This window comes from Mustela nivalis (assembly GCF_964662115.1).
Source record: "Mustela nivalis genome assembly, chromosome: 16".
NCBI lineage: Eukaryota > Metazoa > Chordata > Mammalia > Carnivora > Mustelidae > Mustela > Mustela nivalis.
Window position 1 is genome coordinate 27,639,198 of NC_139035.1, and position 18,855 is coordinate 27,658,052.

The window sequence follows — 18,855 nt, forward strand, 5'->3', positions numbered from 1 at the left end:
TTGTAAAACTGTTTCCAAATTAGGTTCTGCCAATAAGTTAACAATGGTATGTGATTGAAAGACAGAAGAAAAGAAGGATTTGCATTGTCAGTAGCAGCCATACCACAACTCCTGAGAAATAATGATACCTGGGAGATGCTCTAGGAAATACCAGCACCAATCATATAGGGTCCCCCCACCAGCTCAGAGGGCTGGGTAACTCTTTAGAAGCCAGGAACTAACAAAATGTCCCTTCCCCTCACAGCTTCTTCTAAACCCTAGCTACTCTGAGCATCCTCAGCGCCTCAGCAACCAGCTGGGCAGTCTTCCTCAGAGGTCCCTGCACCAGCTCCTTAGGAAACCTCCACTGAGCTCCTAGATTCTGTTCACAATACTTCTTCCATTTTATTTCTCCACCTCTAGAGGATACTGCTGCTTCCTACTATTTGGAATTTTCAATATCCTCTTTCTGTAGTTCAACATTCTAACACGCTAGAAACCAATTACTTGCATTAATACCCCTCTAGCTGAAAAGGCTGGCAGGGCTTCTTTTTCCCAACTGGACTCTAACAATCTTCTTGCTCTGACCAGCACCCCTTCCCCACTCCCAAGATATAACTGTCCTAGAAAATTCTATTAACTAATGACAAAGATTCTCTTTTTCACAGAGCTCTACTCAGGCTCACCTGAACTCTTTCCTCAAACAGGCCCTGACTTGGAAGTTTCCATGTTCATTTCTGCCTTGTCCATTTTTAGCAAGAATCCTACTAAGTCAGTTTAGCCAGGACCCCCACCCTCAGTATCTGATCATCCTTGATTTCTAATTGAGTTCCTCATCTTCTGACATCCTCAGGTGATGTCTGATCACCCTTATCCACCTTATGCAAGAATCTTGCAAGGTAAATTTAGTCAGAAACTCCTTCACCTCTGATGTTTCCTCTCAGTCACTTTCCATCTGCTGACATCCACCCTCTCCTTGGCTATAAATTTGCACTGTTCCTTGCTGTATCTGGAGTTCAGCCCAATCCCTCTCCCCTACTGCAAGACCTCATTTCAGTGATTCCTACACCTACCATGATAGCTCCCCCTCCCTGAATAAAGTCATCCTTATCACCTTTAACAAGTGTCATGGATAACCTTAACACTAATTCACGGTCATAGAAAATGAAAATTCATCTTAAATGGGGCAAAAAAACACTACATGAAATCAGTAAAAATATACGAGATAAATTTAGGAAAGTGATCAATGCTTACATGAGTCAATTAGCTTCTGGATATAGTATAGGGAAAAATCATGAAAGGTTTTTGAAATGGGGTTAAAGAGTCTACTGAACACCTTTTCTATATTGCCCTTTTTGGGAATTATCTGATATGACAGAGGTGTATGCCTTTGTCTTTAGGCAAATTTACAACTCTCAACAGATGTGCAGAAAACTGGTAACAATGCATAACTTTTTTGTCCATAGCCATGAAAACAATACCTATTCATGACAATGCAAGTGAATTATTAGGAAGAGAATATAAATCTCTAAACTGAATTCTCACTTGATTGGTTCTAATATCTTAATGGCTCCCATTAATCAATGAGTTAAACTCTCTAAGATGTGTTCATCTTACATTTGTATGTGTGAGATAAATAACATTAAATTTTCTTTGTTTAATTAGGGGAGGCAGCAAGCCCTCCCTTACTCTTAGGGCAACTCCTTAAAATATAAAAGATTTGGCACTTCGATCAGAAAGTTGACAAACTATTCTCCAGATTTTACAGTGAGAAGGCATGAGCTTTCCAATCCTCAGAACCATAAATAATCTGCCTAATTAAATGAAGAACCTCTCAGGAGGTGTATATCATAAGAAGCATTTGTTTGTCTCTTAAAAAGATAAAGTTTTAATTCTTTGTTCTTCTACTTTACCATATAAAATGTCTGAAATTCTTCCCAGACTTAGCAGCTTCTCCTGGACCACCACCATGCATGTAATTTGATATGCATACTCAATAATAAATGGTAGTTTCTATATAATGGTATGGCATAATCATTTGTTGGCAAGATTTTTAAATTTTACTAACAAATTATAGTTATGGGGGCACCTGGGTGGCTCAGTGGGTTAAAGCCTCTGCCTTCGGCTCGGGTCATGATCCCAGAGTCCTGGGATCGAGCCCCACATCGGGCTCTCTGCTTGGCGGGGAGCCTGCTTCCTCCTCTCTCTCTGCCTACTTATGATCTCTGCCTATCAAATAAATAAATAAAATCTTTAAAAAACAAAACAAAAACAAAACAAATTATAGTTATGATTACCTCTTTAAAAAACTTACCTGTAATAGATATAAACAGAATATTCATAATAAGTATAAACAAAGTATCCTTTTTTGTAGTTCTAGATAAAAATACTCAAAAATCTAAAGCAACAGTTTTAGTCAGAAAGAATAAAACAGACTGGTTACCGTTTATAATTAGTGGAGAAATGAGTAATTCTAAGCAGTACAGCCCCTTTTCATGGTAATAGACTTAGTAGAGAAAGGAAATATAACCCCTTAACAATAGATATTTACATGTTTTAGCAATAAAGCACATAGCTGACAACTCTGGGCAATGTTATTTCTAAATTAAATAATAAAGCAAATGTATCTTCCAAAAGTAAGTTAAATAAAACCATACTGAATGGAAGACCCAGACAAACATAGAGTATTCATGAATTATGTTTTAACTTTTATGTTTTTAAAGCACATTAAAATACTAATATAAACAAACATATTTTAATTAATAAGACAAATTAACATCAACTATGTAAATATAAAATTTTCAATACAAAAAATAAATTTTACCATCTTCCTAGCAGTTCTCCCCAAGAATACAGGATCTTCTCAGGACAATCCTTAGACACATCACCTGTTCCACTTGAGAGTTCATTATCGCTCTCTGCAGAAGAAACACAAAAATAAAAATGAAGAACACTGTATTATATATTTGTTATTTATGTTTTATAAAGAAAGAAACATGACAATGTGTCTAATAAAACAAACTTCTGCTTATGCCCATTGCAAAAAAAACCAGTAGAAATTTCATTAATATACTTTATCTTTAGTGCCTAGATAAATATATTCTCAAAGCATAAACATTTTATGAAAATTCCTATTCACAGTTTATATAGTATGAAACTGAAAATACCTATATATAAATAACTCTATCCCCAAAGGGTAAAATTTTAAAGCTAATGGTAACACAATTAGAAATTCCTATGTGATATTCTAATCATGAAATTAATACTCTCAAATATTAATATTTTATTAGTGATGCCAACAATGAAATCAAGAGTCAGATATACATTTATATCAATATATAACACTGAGAAATATATATATATTATGATACAAACACTAAACAACTAGAAATATAAGAAAATTTTAAGGTTTTAAAGATATACTCATAAGTACAAATATTTTTGACTAACGGAATTCATAAGTACAAATATTTTTAACTAAAGGAAAGATTAAACTATTTGGCTTTTTCAAATGGCAACTTTATAAAATATCCCATAATATAAAGTAACAGTTGCAGAAAGAATACAACTAGTTGAGTTATAGCACTCCATTAGTGATGAAAATGAGTAACTGTAAGCTGTGTAAATCTTCTTTAAGTGGTAACAGAGCTGGTGGAGAAAGAAAATACAATGGGCACAACTTACCTACATTATAACAAGGACTTTGACAGAGGACTATATAAGAAAAGTCTGAAGAAGTATTACCTGAATGATAAGCTAGATAAAAATTTGTTTGGCTCATAGCAAGGACAAATGTACATTTGTTACAACATTGTTACAGTACAATAGGGACTAGCATTACATGAATCCCACCGGGATTGGTGTGAAGAACAGTTATTACTTAGCATACTAGAAAGCCAATGGTCCAAGTATAAACTAATTCATACAGGTGGACATCATGAACACCAAAAAACAATAAAGTAAAGGAAGGTTTATTTGGCCAGGTTAAAAGATTTGGTCATATTCACACAAAGAGATCTTATCACATAGTAAAGTATAACCAAAACATAAGCACATGCATAGACAAATGCTTTAACACGTTTAGGACACTTTGTTCAAAAAGTAAACATTATTCTGGATACTGGAATGAAGGTCAAGAAGGTATACACTAAACTCACGGCTCTACAAATACCTCACATAAGCAATTCTGTGAACTTTGTTCATCATGGATATAAGAGAAGTAAGAGATTTTTAAAAAAGCTAAACCAAGGGGTGCCTGGGTGGCTCCGTTGGTTGAGTGAGTGACTGCCTTGGGCTCAGGTCATGATCCCGGACTTCCAGGATCAAGTCCCCGCATCGGGCTCCCAGCTTCTTGGGGAGTCTGCTTCTCCCTCTGACCTTCTCCTCTCTCATACTCTCTCTCACTCATTCCCTCTCAAATAAATAAATAAAATCTTTAAAAAAAAAAAAAAAGCTAAACCAAATGAAGTATTTCTAAGTATTAGAGGAATAAAGTAAACAGAAACAACTAAAGCCTTAAATATTAAAATATCCTAAAAAAACTATTGATGTAAATAACCATCCTTTATAATCCTTATAATTTTTCATCTAGACTGAGGTACTTTTTGAGAGTGAAAAAGGAGACTATTAAAAGTTACACTGGAAAAAAGGTTAAACACACTATTCTGAGGCAAAGAGGGACTGTGGATCACTCTTCTTATAAACTGGTACCAAGTATGAGTGCTTATAATAAAAACTGGATTTCAGTCAAGCAGGGTCCAATAGAGTCCCAACTTATCCTCTATTTTGCTCTATTGTAAATAATAACACACCAAGGCTCCAAAGTATTTGCTAAAGTTGTATATGCCAAATTGAAGACCAAAATCTAAGAACACAATGAAAAGGGAAAAGAAAAAAAAGGAAACAAATCATTAATCTTGATTATAATAAAATTCAGAAAGTACTACTAACACAGAGAATCTGTTTCTTCTTATTTTTTGGGGGGAAAGGAATAAAACAAAACCAAGATGCCATAAGAAAGATTAAGAAATCTACCTGTAAATTAAAAGCTGATATGAAGCAAGATATAGTGTATACTAAAAAACAAAAACAAACAAAAATCCCAACTTTTGACAAATGGTCCTAATATTCAATAAACTAAAAAATCCAATAAAAAAAATTGGGCCAAGGACCTAAACATAGTACAGTTGTATAAAAAAATAACTGGCCAATAAAGATGTTAAAGAAAGCCTTATCTCAATTATTTTGTTATTCAAATTAAAACAATAAAACAGAAAAAAACAGAGAGCATAAAGAATAATTATATCTAGTGTTGATAAAAAAAAAAAATAAGGGGAAATGGCCAAGAAAGTTGATGTTTATAGAAGAGTAATCTAAGAGGCCAAATTAACACATCATCTGATACAGCAACTCCACTTCTAAAAATTTATTCTCCAGGAACACATATGCCATATCAGTATCTGTAAAAGAATTTCATTGTATCACTGCTTGTAATAATAACTGAAAACTATCAGGACTTCTTCAATAGAAGCTGCATTAACTAGGGTACCTGGGTGGCTCAGTTGGTTAAGCATCTGCCTTGGGCTCATGTCATGATCCAGAATCCTGGCATAGAGCCCTGTGTTGGGCTCCCTGCTCCGCAGTAAGTCTGCTTCTCCCTCTGCCCCTACCCTTGCTTGTGCTCTCTCTCTCTCTAATTCTCTATCTCAAATAAATAAATAAAATCTTTATTTAAAAAAAGAAGTTGCATTAACTAAATTATGATATGTCCATTCCAAAGAATACCACCCAACAGTTTAAGAATTGACTAGATCTTTACACAATACTTGAAAACCACCTAAAATACATTAATTTGAGATGAAAAACAAAAAAAGGAGTAAAGTAATTTTTAAGTACAGTTTTATTTCGGTAAGTGTATTACTGATATGACTACAAATATCTTTATAAACAGCTGTTTAAGATTATACACCAAACTATTAAGAAACTATTATGTTTCAGCACCTAACAGTATCTTCTCACATAGCAGACATTCAATAAATATTAAGGGAACACATGTTTCACTTTTAAGCTTCTTTTCTATAAAAATTCTTATCTCTTAAAATAAGTACACATAACTATATTAACCATGGGGAAAGGACTTTTATCTTTTAAATAATCCCTGTTGCTACAGAAAACAAAAGCCTATTTCATTATTATAAACCCCTACTAATATGCCATAAAACCATCATTAACAACAAGTTACTATTTCCCTGACAATCTGCCAAGTTATTTTCCACCACAAAAAGGAATTAGAAGTGTAAACACCCAGATTAGTAGGAGAACCACAACAAGAGGGGGTAAAATGGGCACACACACTGAAGTAAAAACTAGATCCCTGATGAACAATTAAGGCAGAAACCACAGCAAGTCAGGAGCCAAATATTTGGACAAAAAAATAGGACTTAGCCAAAGAAGACAGGAATCATAGGCTTTTATTGAATGTCTTTTTTTAATCTCCATTCCAAATACTGTTCTTTTTTTTTTTTAAGATTTTATGTATTTATTTGACAGAGAGAAATCACAAGTAGATGGAGAGGCAGGCAGAGAGAGAGAGGGAAGCAGGCTCCCTGCTGAGCAGAGAGCCTGACACGGAACTCAATCCCAGGACCCTGAGATCATGACCCGAGCCGAAGGCAGCGGCTTAACCCACTGAGCCACCCAGGCGCCCCCAAATACTGTTCTTAAATTTTACAGACACTAACTCACTGTATCCCTTAAGCAACCTAATAAGGTAGTCAACTACTCAATTTCCCACTTTCAATGTAAGAAAATTGAGGCACAGAGAGGCTAAGTAATTTGCTCAAGGTTACCCTGCTTGGGCCGGTGAAGGAGACAGAAAATTCCAGAATTCTAAGTCAGAGTCAAATGTTACCACTCCTTATAGTTTGTTTGTTTCTTTTCTTACCATGTTTTCATAGGAGACCATGCTTGGCATTTAGCAGATACGAGTCTGTGCCAAGTGTCAACATCGAGTAAATGGCTAGAAGCCAGAGCCAAGCATAGAAAAGCCAGGCCCATTTAAAGCAACATGCCCAAAAAAACACCAAAACCAATGAGTTGGGAGCAAGAGATTTAATGGTCAGGTTTCAGGGGTACAATCCCCTTGACAATCAGGAAGAATAAAAATAAATTGATATCCTAGTGACGTCAAAAGTGAGCCAGATCTATCTTCCTTGCTGCAGAAACAAGTCACCCTGAGTTTCAAATACCTACTGGCCATTCTGTTAGACAAGAAGAAAGGAAGCTAAAGAAACAAATTAGAGTTACTGTATTAGAGAGGTGTGTTAAGATCTCCTACTATTAATGTATTCATATCAATATGATTCTTTATCTTGATTAATAGTTTTCTTATGTAATTGGCTGCTCCCATATTAGGGGTATAGATATTTACAACAGTTAGATCAGAATTATGTAGTGTCCTTCTGTATCTCCGACTACACTCTTTAGTTTAAAATCTAATTTATCTGATATGAGAATCGCTACCCCAGCCTTCTTTTGAAGCCCACTGGCATGAAAGATGCTTCTCCATCCCTTCACTTTCAGTCTGGGTGTATCCTTAGGTTCAAAATGGGTCTCCTGTAGACAACATATGGATGGGTCCTGTCGTTTTATCCAATCTGCAATCATGTGTCATTTTATGGGCGTATTTAGGCCATTCACATTGAGAGTGATTATTGATAGATACGTTTTTATTGACATCGTGTTACCTTTGAAGTCTTTCTTTCTGAAAATTTTCCCAATCTCGCGAATGGAACCAACGTTCATGTACTAGAGACAGAACGGTCTTCCCCCCAAGATTACAGAATCTCGAAAGTCCTCGAGACACCTCATAGTAAGAATGAGGAATCTTAATTGTAGACAGACACTCCTGAAGGCAGCTAGGACAAAGAAGCTCCTTACGTAGAGAGGAAAGCCCATCAGAATAACGTCAGACCTCTCCACAGAGACCTGGCAAGCCAGAAAGGGCTGGCAAGAATATATTCAGGGCACTAAATGAGATGAACATGCAGCCAAGAATACTTTATCCAGCAAGACTGACATTCAAAATGGATGGAGAGATAAAGAGTTTCCAAGACCGGCAAGGCTTAAAAGACTATTCAACCACCAAGCTGATACTGCAGGAAATATTAAGGGGGGTTCTATAAAAGAGGAAAAATCCCAAGAATATCATTGAACTGAAATAAAGTTACTTTATTAGATACAAAGGAGTTTCTAGGTACAATGGAAGAAATAAACTTAAGGAAAAAAAAAGAATGAAAAAGATACTAGAAGACACCTGGGTGGCTCAGTCAGTTAAGCATCTTCCTCTTGCTCTGGTCACGATCCCAGAGTCCCGGGATCAAGTTCCGAATCAGGATCCCCACTCAGGGGGAGCCTGCTTCTGCCAATCCTTCTTCCCCATGCGTGCTTGCTCTCTCTCTCTCTCTCTCTGGCTCCCATGCTCTCTCTCTCAAATAAATAAATATACAGGAAGAATGAGAGACAGAAAGAAAGGAGGGAGGGAGGGAGGGAGGGAGGGACGGACGGACGGACGGACAGAAAGGAAAGGAAAGAAAAAGACACTGGAAACTGAAGTGCAATAAGAAACAGCGAGAAGGTTAGCAAGTAGAATGTGGCAGAGAGGCAACAACAGAACAATGTGGTATGTAAAAGGGTAACTGAAGGTTTTATAAAAAGCAACTGTTAAAAAACAAAAACAAACAAACAAAAAAAACAACCAATTGTATTCCATTCTACCTAGGAGGAAAAAAAAAGAAGAACAATGATACAAGGCTAGGATTCCTATCCTCCTAAGTAAATCTTGTTTTTTACACCAAAATTCAAGTTAGGATTACCCTTTTCTGGATGCACTACTCCTCTGGGCATATTTCTCCTAGTGATTATCACACCATATTACAATGATCTATTTTCTTCTATGTCCTCTCCTATCAGACTTTATGTTTCCTGACAATGGGGAGAAACTTTTATTTCTATACTCCCAGTGCCTATATTAGTACTTGGCCATAGGATGTTAAAAGTTTCCTGAATTGATAACTGAAGGGGAGAAGATGGAAGAAAGAAAAAGTCGTTATACCTACAAAAAAATATATGCCTTGAAAATTAGTAAACTTTAGTACGTGGGCATCTATATGCAAACATGGGTAAAGGGAACCAGGTCCATTCAGTCATTCGTAATGGATTCCAAAGTGAAAACACCTGGTTCTAAAATCCACTTCCACCGTTTATTAGCTGTGATCCTGGTTAAATCACTTTGTGATTCAGCTGCCTATTTGTAAAATGGGAATAACAACAACACTGTAGTTGTACCAATTAAGCAAGTTATTGTATGCAAAACACATATATATTACAGTGCCTGGCAAAAGGCAGGCATGTTAACTATTAAAAGCTGTTTTCATTCAAGGAATTTGAATTCCTGTGATGTACAGTACAGGGGAAAAGCCGGAGTGCAAGTATTCAGCAGGAAGCAGCAACTATAAATGTAGATTATCTCTATTGAAGCTCATGAAATGTGCGAAGGTGAGAGTAATAAAGCTAAAAAGAACTGCACGGTCCAGTCAAGTGTCATGCTTCCTTTATCAAGCCCCAGCTCCCAGAAAGTTGGCCAGCTCTTCCTTTCTGACTCCTATATAGACTCCTACAATAATATCTGTAAGATTTCCAGGAACACATGCCTGTTTTCATTATTCATTCAGGCATTTAATATCTATAACTTTCATGTTTTACATATGTTCTTCCCTTTCTTGGAAACCAAGCTCTGTGAGGGCTGGGAGTAGATCTTGTCTTTATATAATAGCACTTAGCACACAGTAACATTCAATTATGGAATAAATGGAAGTATTTCTTTCTTTTTTTTTTTTTCTTTGTTACTGTTTTATTTTTAGAATACGTTCACACACGTAAAGTAATTGGGAAAGAAAACATCAGAAAGAGAAAGATGAGGAATCAGGCCAACTCCCGAAAAAGACATGAAACTGCCCAGGTTTGGAGGGAGTGACTGACCAGAAGGACCTCTCATATTTTGACTAAATATGGGGCTTTGGATAAGTTTGACGATGTTAAGAGAGGGAGCTGGGGGAATCCACAACTAACAGCTTCAACTCCTTTACTTTAGAAAAGGTCTCTGAGAGACTCTGCTTAACTCAGGGAGTATGGCTGGAGACTCTTCCAAAATGCCTAACTTCATTTTTCTCCATGCACAGTCTCCTTGCCAATTTCAATTTCCCTGCAATTCAATTTCAATTCAATTTCTCCTTGAGAAACCAAAACCAGAGGATTCCAGATCAAACTCACACTATAGGACTACAACTTTCTTTAAAAATCGGTGAAATGAAAATAACCATATTAAACATGTATTGTAAAAATTAAATGAGAATGCATGTGCGGTACTAAACATGGTGCTGGACACCCAGTAGTACTCAAGTGTTAGGTATCATTTCTTATTATTTCTATTGCTACTGAATCCTCCGTTTCCAGCCCAGCACTTCAAAGTAACTAAAAAAGCATTCTAGGTTTATTGTTTATTATTCACTGATTTCTAACATGCAGAGATCAGAAACCAACTGTGCAACACCAAAATAAGATTTAATAAATGTAGATTTTTAAGATCAAATAAAATAAATATGTATGACATTTCAGTCAAATTAATTTAAGGGCTCTCTCTCTTAACTTTGGCTACTCCCTGCTTTGAAACAAATACTGTGTTTCTATTAGCAATGTTTTTCATCCTAGTCATAAAAGGAATATTTCAGAACTAGTATCAACAGACACCATAAAAGGAAAAAAATATATGTATTTCTATATACATATACATGCACACAACACAATGCTTCTTTTTTTTTTCAAATAAATTTAAAATTAAATGACAAAATCAGGGGCAAATTAGCACAAAATCCTTTTTTTAAAGATTTCATTTAGGGTGCCTGGGTGGCTCAACGGGTGAAGCCTCCGCCTTCGGCTCAGGTCTTGATTTCAGGGTCCTGGGATCAAGTCCTACATTGGGCTCTCTGCTTAGCAGGGAGCCTGCTTCCTCCTTTCTCTCTGCCTGCCTTTCTGCCTACTTGTGATCTCTCTCTGTTGAATAAATAAATAAATAAAATCTTTAAAAAAAATAAAGATTTCATTTATTTATTTGACAGAGAGTGAGAGAGATAGCAAGAGAGGGAACACAAGTAGGGGAAGTGGGAGAGGGAGAATCAGGCTTCCCACTGAGCAGGGAGCCTGATGTGGGGCTAGACTGCCCAGGACCCTGGATCATGAACTGAGCCAAAGGCAGATGGTTAACAAATGAGGCACCCAGGCAATCTCATTTTTCTTTTCAACTGAAGGATTACTCATAAAATGAGGAACTGATAAGTAACCACAGATAAAATGTGATTGCTATGGGTTTTCAATGATTTTCCCCTTAATTTTCTTTTGTAATACATACTGTTTGCTGAAATTAATACAGGTAATCAAAGGTTACTATAAACTCTCTTCTAAACAATTGGGGAGAGAAAAAAACAAAACCTCACTCATCTGGCAAAACCTGTAGGAATACAAGTCTGTATAATGACATGTGTCAACCTGGAATAGAGTAAAATTGATTTATTTTGATTACTTAGTAGGAAATAATGTCATTTTGGATAGCCAAAAGCTGTCACATTTGTATGACCTTGAAAATAGTCTCTCATTTTTCACATGACAGTCAGAATATATTTGTTCTATATATAAGCTGATACACAAATGTAAACCATGAAGGTAAAACAAAAGATCATCCTTAATTTGAAATAGGGTAACATTTTCCACTGTCAAAAGCAAGGTGATTTATTACAGAGAGAAGATTCAAGGTGGAAGAAACCACAAATTGCATGATTTCTTTCCAACTAAATCATCATCACTGTCACTCTCAATCTAATTACAGGTTTCTAATTGATAGTCCCTGTAGTTACTAAGCATAAGTGATTAATAAAAATGTATCAGTAATTGTTGAAATCTGTCAACCATATTCAAGAGAAGTGAGGCAGACAAGAACCTTACTTTTTTTTTTCCACTTTGTAACATTGTTTTTTAAGCCTCACAAATTTGTACAGATAACTAGAATGGAAAGAAGTGAGGTTACATTTGAGAGGGAAAAAGAGGGTAAGGCTCTTAACATTAAACAAACCACTTTTTCTTTTCTTTTTCTTTCTGGTTTTTTTTTTTTTTTTTTTTTTTGGTGAGGAGCCCAATGCAGGTTGCTCATGACCCTGAAATCAAGATCTGAATGGAGAGCAAAAGTTGGATGCCTTCAGGGAAATACAAATCAAAACCACAATGAGATATCACCTCACACCAGTCAGAATGGCTAAAATCAACAAGTCAGGAAATGACAGATGCTGGCGAAGATGCGGAGAAAGGAGAACCCTCCTACACTGTTGGTGGGAATGCAAGCTGGTGCAGCCACTCTGGAAAACAGCATGGAGGCTCCTCAAAATGTTGAAAATAGAACTACCCTATGACCCAGCAATTGCACTATTGGGTATTTACCCTAAAGATACGTGATCCAAAGGGGCACATGCACCCGAATGTTTATAGCAGCAATGTCCAAATAGCCAAACAATGGAAAGAACCTAGATGTCCATCAACAGATGAATGGATCAAGAAGATGTGGTATATATACACAATGGAATACTATGCAGCCATCAAAAGAAATGAAATCTTGCCATTTACGACGATGTGGATGGAACTAGAGGGTATCATGCCTAGCGAAATAAGTCAGTCGGAGAAAGACAACTATCATATGTTCTCCCTGATATGAGGAAGTAGTGATGCAACATGGGGGGTAAGGGGGTAGGAGAAGAATAAGTGAAACAAGATGGGACTGGGAGGAAGACAAAATTAAGTGACTCTTAATCTCACAAAACAAACTGAGGGTTGCTGGGGGGAGGGGGGTTGGGAGAAGGGGGGTGGAATTATGGACATTGGGGAGGGTATGTGCTTTGGTGAGTGCTGTGAAGTGTGTAAACCTAGCGATTCACAGACCTGTACCCCTGGGCATAAAAATATATTATATGTTTATAAAAAATTAAAAAATTAATAAATAAATAAAAAATAAAAAGTTGGATGCTTAACCCAATGAGCCCCCCAGGTGCATCTAAACAAACTGCTTTCTTTTCTTTCTTTCTTTTTTTTAAGGTTTTATTTATTTATTTGATAGACAGAGACACAGCAAGAGAGGGAACAGAAGCAGGGAGAGTGGGAGAGGGAGAAGCAGGATTCCCGCTGAGCTGGGAGCCTGATGCAGGGCTCCATCCCAGGATCCTGGGATCATGACATGAGCCAAAGGCAAATGCTTAACCATCTGAGCCACCCAGGTGCCCCAACAAACTGCTTTCTTTTTTTTTTTTTTTTTTTTTTTTTTTTTTTTTTTTTAACAAACTGCTTTCTTAATCATAAGGCTAGTATATCCTTTTGTGTATTTATGGGTGTTTCATTTTACATTTTTCTGGGATATAAAGGGCATAGAATTTATTTATTTATCTATTTATTTACATTTTGTATTTTTGGGAGTTTGGAAATGCATTTTAATTCTCTGCTCATTTTTTTAAATTGAAATACAACTAACATACAAAAAGCTGTAGGTATTTAATATATACAATTTGATGTGTTTGGGGGCACTAGTATAATTTTATAATAAAAAATTGGGACAGTGGCTATTTCAATGTATTATCGATGATTTTTTTTTTCAAAATAATTTGACAGGTGGTAAAAAAGGAAATTAGTGCCTGGCAGATTATAAGAAAGAACATATGAAAATAGTTATACTAAAGGATTATTTTAAAACTTATCAAAGAATGACTTTTAAAAGGCAGCCAATCAATTAGAGGGAAAAAACTAAGCGTTGGAGATAATTACAAGCAAAGAGAAGCAAGGGAAGAAAGAACCCCTCAGGATACTAAAATTTAACTAATGGTGGAAAGGGAGCTCACTAACACCCACCAGAGCTGCAAAATATACTCACAAGTCCTCTAACTGGGCAGACGAACCTCTTTGACCAACAGTGTAAATCTGCAAGGGAAAATACTCAAAAGGAAATGAGAAAGTGAGGGGAAATATGCCCACAAGACTAGCCAAAGCAGCAACATGAAATCAGGCAGTCAAGGAAGTAACAGTGAAAGCAGGTGCATCTCTGCACTGGGATTTTTTTTAGATTCCCCTCCTAAGGGAAAGCACTTTAACTGATGAAGAGATTGCCAAGTATGAAACACATTGGGAGAAAAGGAGCAGAAACCGCCGAAGGAGACAGGTTAATTTTTGATATAGGCTGGCTCTTACACATACAGACTTTAAAATTCAACAGTGACAGTAAACATATAATTGTGGAAGTAACAGAAAATTATGGATTTTTGAGAAAAACTGAAAATTGTAGAGCATAAGTGCCATTTTATTGGACCTAAGCATTTTCTGCATGGTCCTATGATAACATGTCTCTCTGTAATGGCCTGAACACTTGCCTGCCTTCCTTCCGAAACTAACTTACTTGCTTAAATAGGAGACTGTATTCTAGTGCTCATGGCAGTACACACTCTATCAAAGTACTTAGCACCTGGTAAGCGCTCAACAGATGTTTGATGAATAAAATAAGAAATATGCTTTTTCAGAACCTATGCATCAATTGCCTATGGGACATTGCAAAAAAAATTCTTAGTTTTCTTCACATACCTGTATTTGCCTGGTTCTCCCCTCCCCCATGTTCATAAATGACAGCATAATCTATGCAGTTGTTCAAACGGAAATGGACAAGTTATTATTTATCCTCACCACCTACATTTGATTGCCTGACGCTGCCGACTCCACCTCCAAGACGTATTTCAATTCTATCTACTTTTCACCCTCTCCACATTACAACCCTCACCCAAGCCCCCAACATTTTGGCCAAGATCACTGTAAGAGTCTCCCAATGGTCTCCCTGCTTCCATCCCTACTCTACTGAACTTCATTTTCCTCCTATAAAGCTGCAGCGGGGTTTTGAAACCAGGAATCAAATCTTTGTCTCTTCTTCCCAGATTAAAATCCTTTAAAGCCTTCAAAAAAGAATTCCTCACTGTGGCTTGCAAGTATTTACATGATGTCCCCTGGCTATATCTGTCCATGTCTGTATTGTAATAAGTCAAAAAAGTGATACAATGACTTATTACAGTACAAACAAAGCAAAACTGGCAAAGGGAAAAGGCACCCTAGGTGAAGTGTAGAGGAGACCAGGTACAAACTTCCCAAAGTCCTCTCTCTCCCAGTGGAGTCCACAGGACACACTTAAATCTTCCAGCAACAAGTTATTACAAAACGTGTGAAATGCTGTCTACCAGGAAAGCTCATTAGAGAGGTTTTTATTGGGGCTGATCATGTAAGTACCCTCCGCCTAGCATGTACCAAAATTCCAGAATCCAGAAGGAAAGTAGGTGTTCAGCATAAACCATATTGTTAGTAGAAATAGTGTAGGCACAGTGAGCCACTCTTCTCAATTAGGGAATGGTGGGAACCCTCTCAAAATCTGTTTCCCAGTAGAAGCCAAGGGCTGACCTTGCAAATAGCCTTTTCTGAGAATAGCAGTCTGAAGACTGCTATGTTAAGTCTGTTCTGCACACATATTCACCCCTGTATCACCTATCTATCCATTAACATATTTTAAAAACAAAAAATATGTTGTTCTTCACTGAGTCTAACATTTCCAAGAGATTTCCATTTATTACATAAATATTTACTTAACACTTGCCACATACTAGGCAATGGGAACTCAAAAAAGAATAAAATACCATCTGCCCCTTAGGAACTCACACTCTGGAAGGTGAGAGAAATGAATTTAAAAGACCATATTTATAATATGGTATTTTAAGAATTATTAGAATGGTATGTTCAAAGTACCATCAGAACAAGATGACAGAAACACTAATGCTGCCTTACTGTATAAGGGAAGGCTTCCAGAAAAAACTGAGAGAGAAGAAAGGGCCTACTTTAGCAGAAAGTAGTCAAGGAAGGCTATCTGAAGAGGTAACACCTAAGCCTTGAGCTGAGATCTAAATGATGAGAAAAGGGCGGCTCAGTGGCTCTATGGCTTAAGCTTCCACCTCTGGCTCAGGACAATCTCCAGATCCTGGGATAGAGCCTCAGTGGAGAGTTGGCTTGTCCCTCTCCCTCTGCCACTCCCCCTGCTTGTGCTCACTCTCACTCTCTCTCATTAAACAAAATCTTTATCAAATAAATAAATAGAAATGAATGAATGAATGATACGGAAAAGGCAGCAAGCAGAAGTCCTGATGAAAGTACCTTCCAAACAAGGAACAACATATGCAATGGCTCAGAGAAAGGTCAATTTGAAGAGAAGCTCCATAGAATACAGTATTCACTCAAAAAATAGTAGCTATTATTACATCATGTCCTCTTCATATATTGAGAAACAGATGATTTAAGAGATTAGATATATGGAGCCCATAACATTTAGCCGTTATATCTTATTTATATCTATCCTACCCATTTACAAAAAAAAAAAAAAACAAACTTGAGGGAGAAGTTAAAAACAGACACAAGTAAATGAAGCAAACATGAATTAATCAAGTATTAATTCATTCAAATGTTTATTAAGCACTCAATATATGGCCAAACTTAAAAATATGAAATAGACATGCTCCCTGACTTTGAGGAAGTAATGTCTTAACAGAAACAGAGGAAATGGATACAGATACATGACAACAGAGTAAAATAGATGAACAGTAATAGGAACAGAAAAGTCAAAGGCTGGAATGGGATAAAGAAGATGCCTTCCATCAGAACACCAAAGCAAAAACAACATACAACAGTTAAATGAAAAACTAAGCTTTAACCTTCTCCAAAGACAAGAATGAAAAAAATGAAGGGTTGGGTGCCTAGGTGGCTCAGCAAGGTAAGTATCTGACTCTTGATTTCCATTCAGGTCCTGATCACGGAGTTCTGGAATCAAGCCCTGCTATGGGCTCCATGCTTAGCGCAGGGCCTGCCTGAGGATTTCTCTGCCTCTCCCTCAGCCCCTTCCACTGCCTGTGTGCTCTCTCTCCTTCTCTCCCAAATAAATAAATAAATAAATCTTAAAAAAAAAAAAAAAAGAAAGAAACGGTTACATGCACAGGCACAACTCTTACTGACAAAAGCTTAAAATTAGGAGCACCTGGGTGGCTCAGTGGTTTAAAGCCTCTGCCTTCAGCTCAGGTCATGATCCCAGGGTCCTGGGATAGAGCCCCGCATTGGGCTCCTTGCTCAGTAGGGAGCCTGCTTTCTCTTCTCTTTCCCTGCCTGCCTCTCTGCCTACTTGTGATCTCTGTCTATCAAATAAATAAATAAAATCTTAAAAAAAAAAAAAGCTTAATATTACTTTCACTTAGAGGGAACTTTTCCCAACTTGTGTGATCAATGGCCTAAATCTTTACACAAAATACCCTGAAAAACATAATAAATCATGTCCAAGAAGACACTTTTTACCATAACTGTAGAGATATCTCTCATATCAACCTTTGATTAAAGAAGAAAATACAAAGTTAGAATGACCTAAACGACCCTCCATCACCCAGCCTCTATATTCTCTCTAATCTCATATTGTATTATTTCCCACCCTTATAAATGAATATATTTTACCACGCACATAATGCTGTTTTCCCATCACCCAATGTTTCCCTCTGCCTGGAAAGTCTTCCTTATCAGGCATCCACTCCTAAGGCACAATTTCCAGGAAGTCTTCCTTGAATTTTCAGGCCAAACTTTCTTTTAGTCAGCTCACATTATATCCCATTCGTATCTTATTGCTGCATTTACTACATATTGCTATCTGTTTGTGGGTCTTTTTCTTATGGGCTAAAAGCTGCTCAAGGATAAGAGTCATGTCTTATTTATTTTTGTGTCTAGAGCACTTAACAAAGTAGTGGGTGCCCACTAAAAGTTTGCTCCAACTTTACAATTTCAACAAAACCTGCCAAATAACAAACTTAATCTATAGATGGCCTTCTAATGATCTGAACTGATTTAGTAATCACACTTGAAAAATCTAAAAGAATAAATCACAAGTACTTTCTTTTAAGCGGATATCCTGAATACCAAGTGTCTACATTTTTCAGTCTATAGTGCAGACTCTTCACATCTGAGACCATCCGTAAGTGCTAAATGTACCCACAGACCGCACTGTGAATAAGATCTGTTTGCTCTACATACTCCTTAGGTGAATGGGTGGCAAAACAAAATTGCACTGCAGAAGTCAAAGAGCCTTCATGTACACCCACTTGGACTGATGGCCCTAAATCTCCGCACAGGCGTCTTCTATAATCAATGGTTCTCAACTCTCTATCACTTTTATGTATCATGTGCATATGTAGCTCATTCTCATAAATGACATTTCTCAATGCACATAGTAAATTCTCAACTAAAGAACACACCTCTAGAATAACAAGGTTCTCCCATGTATTAAGAACTACTTTTCTGGGGCACCTGGGTGGCTCAGTGGGTTAAGCCTCTACCTTCGTCTCAGGTCATGATCCCAGGGGCCTGGGATCCTCATCTCTCTCTCTGTCTCTCTGCCTATTTGTGATCTCTCTCTCTGTCAAATAAATAAATAAAATCTTTTAAAAAAAAAAAAAAGAACTACTTTTCTGCCTAAATTATTTCAGTTGAAAACACCACATCAGATCTTATATATTAATCTTTTTATGCATATATTTATAACTTATAATACATTTCTTACCTTTAAAAAATTGTGGTAAAGGGATGCCTGAGTGGCTCAGTGGGTTGAGCGTCTGCCTTTGGCTCAGGTCATGATCTCAGGGTCCTGGGATCCAGTCCTGCACTGGGCTCCCTGCTCAGCAG

General features: G+C 36.9%; 1 protein-coding gene across 4 annotated transcripts in view; it reads right to left on the reverse strand.

Annotated features, from left to right (window-relative positions):
• Positions 1-18,855, reverse strand: part of RABGAP1L (RAB GTPase activating protein 1 like) — a 765,821-nt gene that overhangs the window by 553,744 nt on the left and 193,222 nt on the right. For all 4 annotated transcript variants that reach the window (XM_082704397.1, XM_082704401.1, XM_082704402.1 and 1 more), the window contains exon 12: positions 2,804-2,897. In XM_082704397.1, coding sequence (XP_082560523.1) covers positions 2,804-2,897 — 94 coding nt within the window. The remainder of the gene's footprint in view (positions 1-2,803; positions 2,898-18,855) is intronic.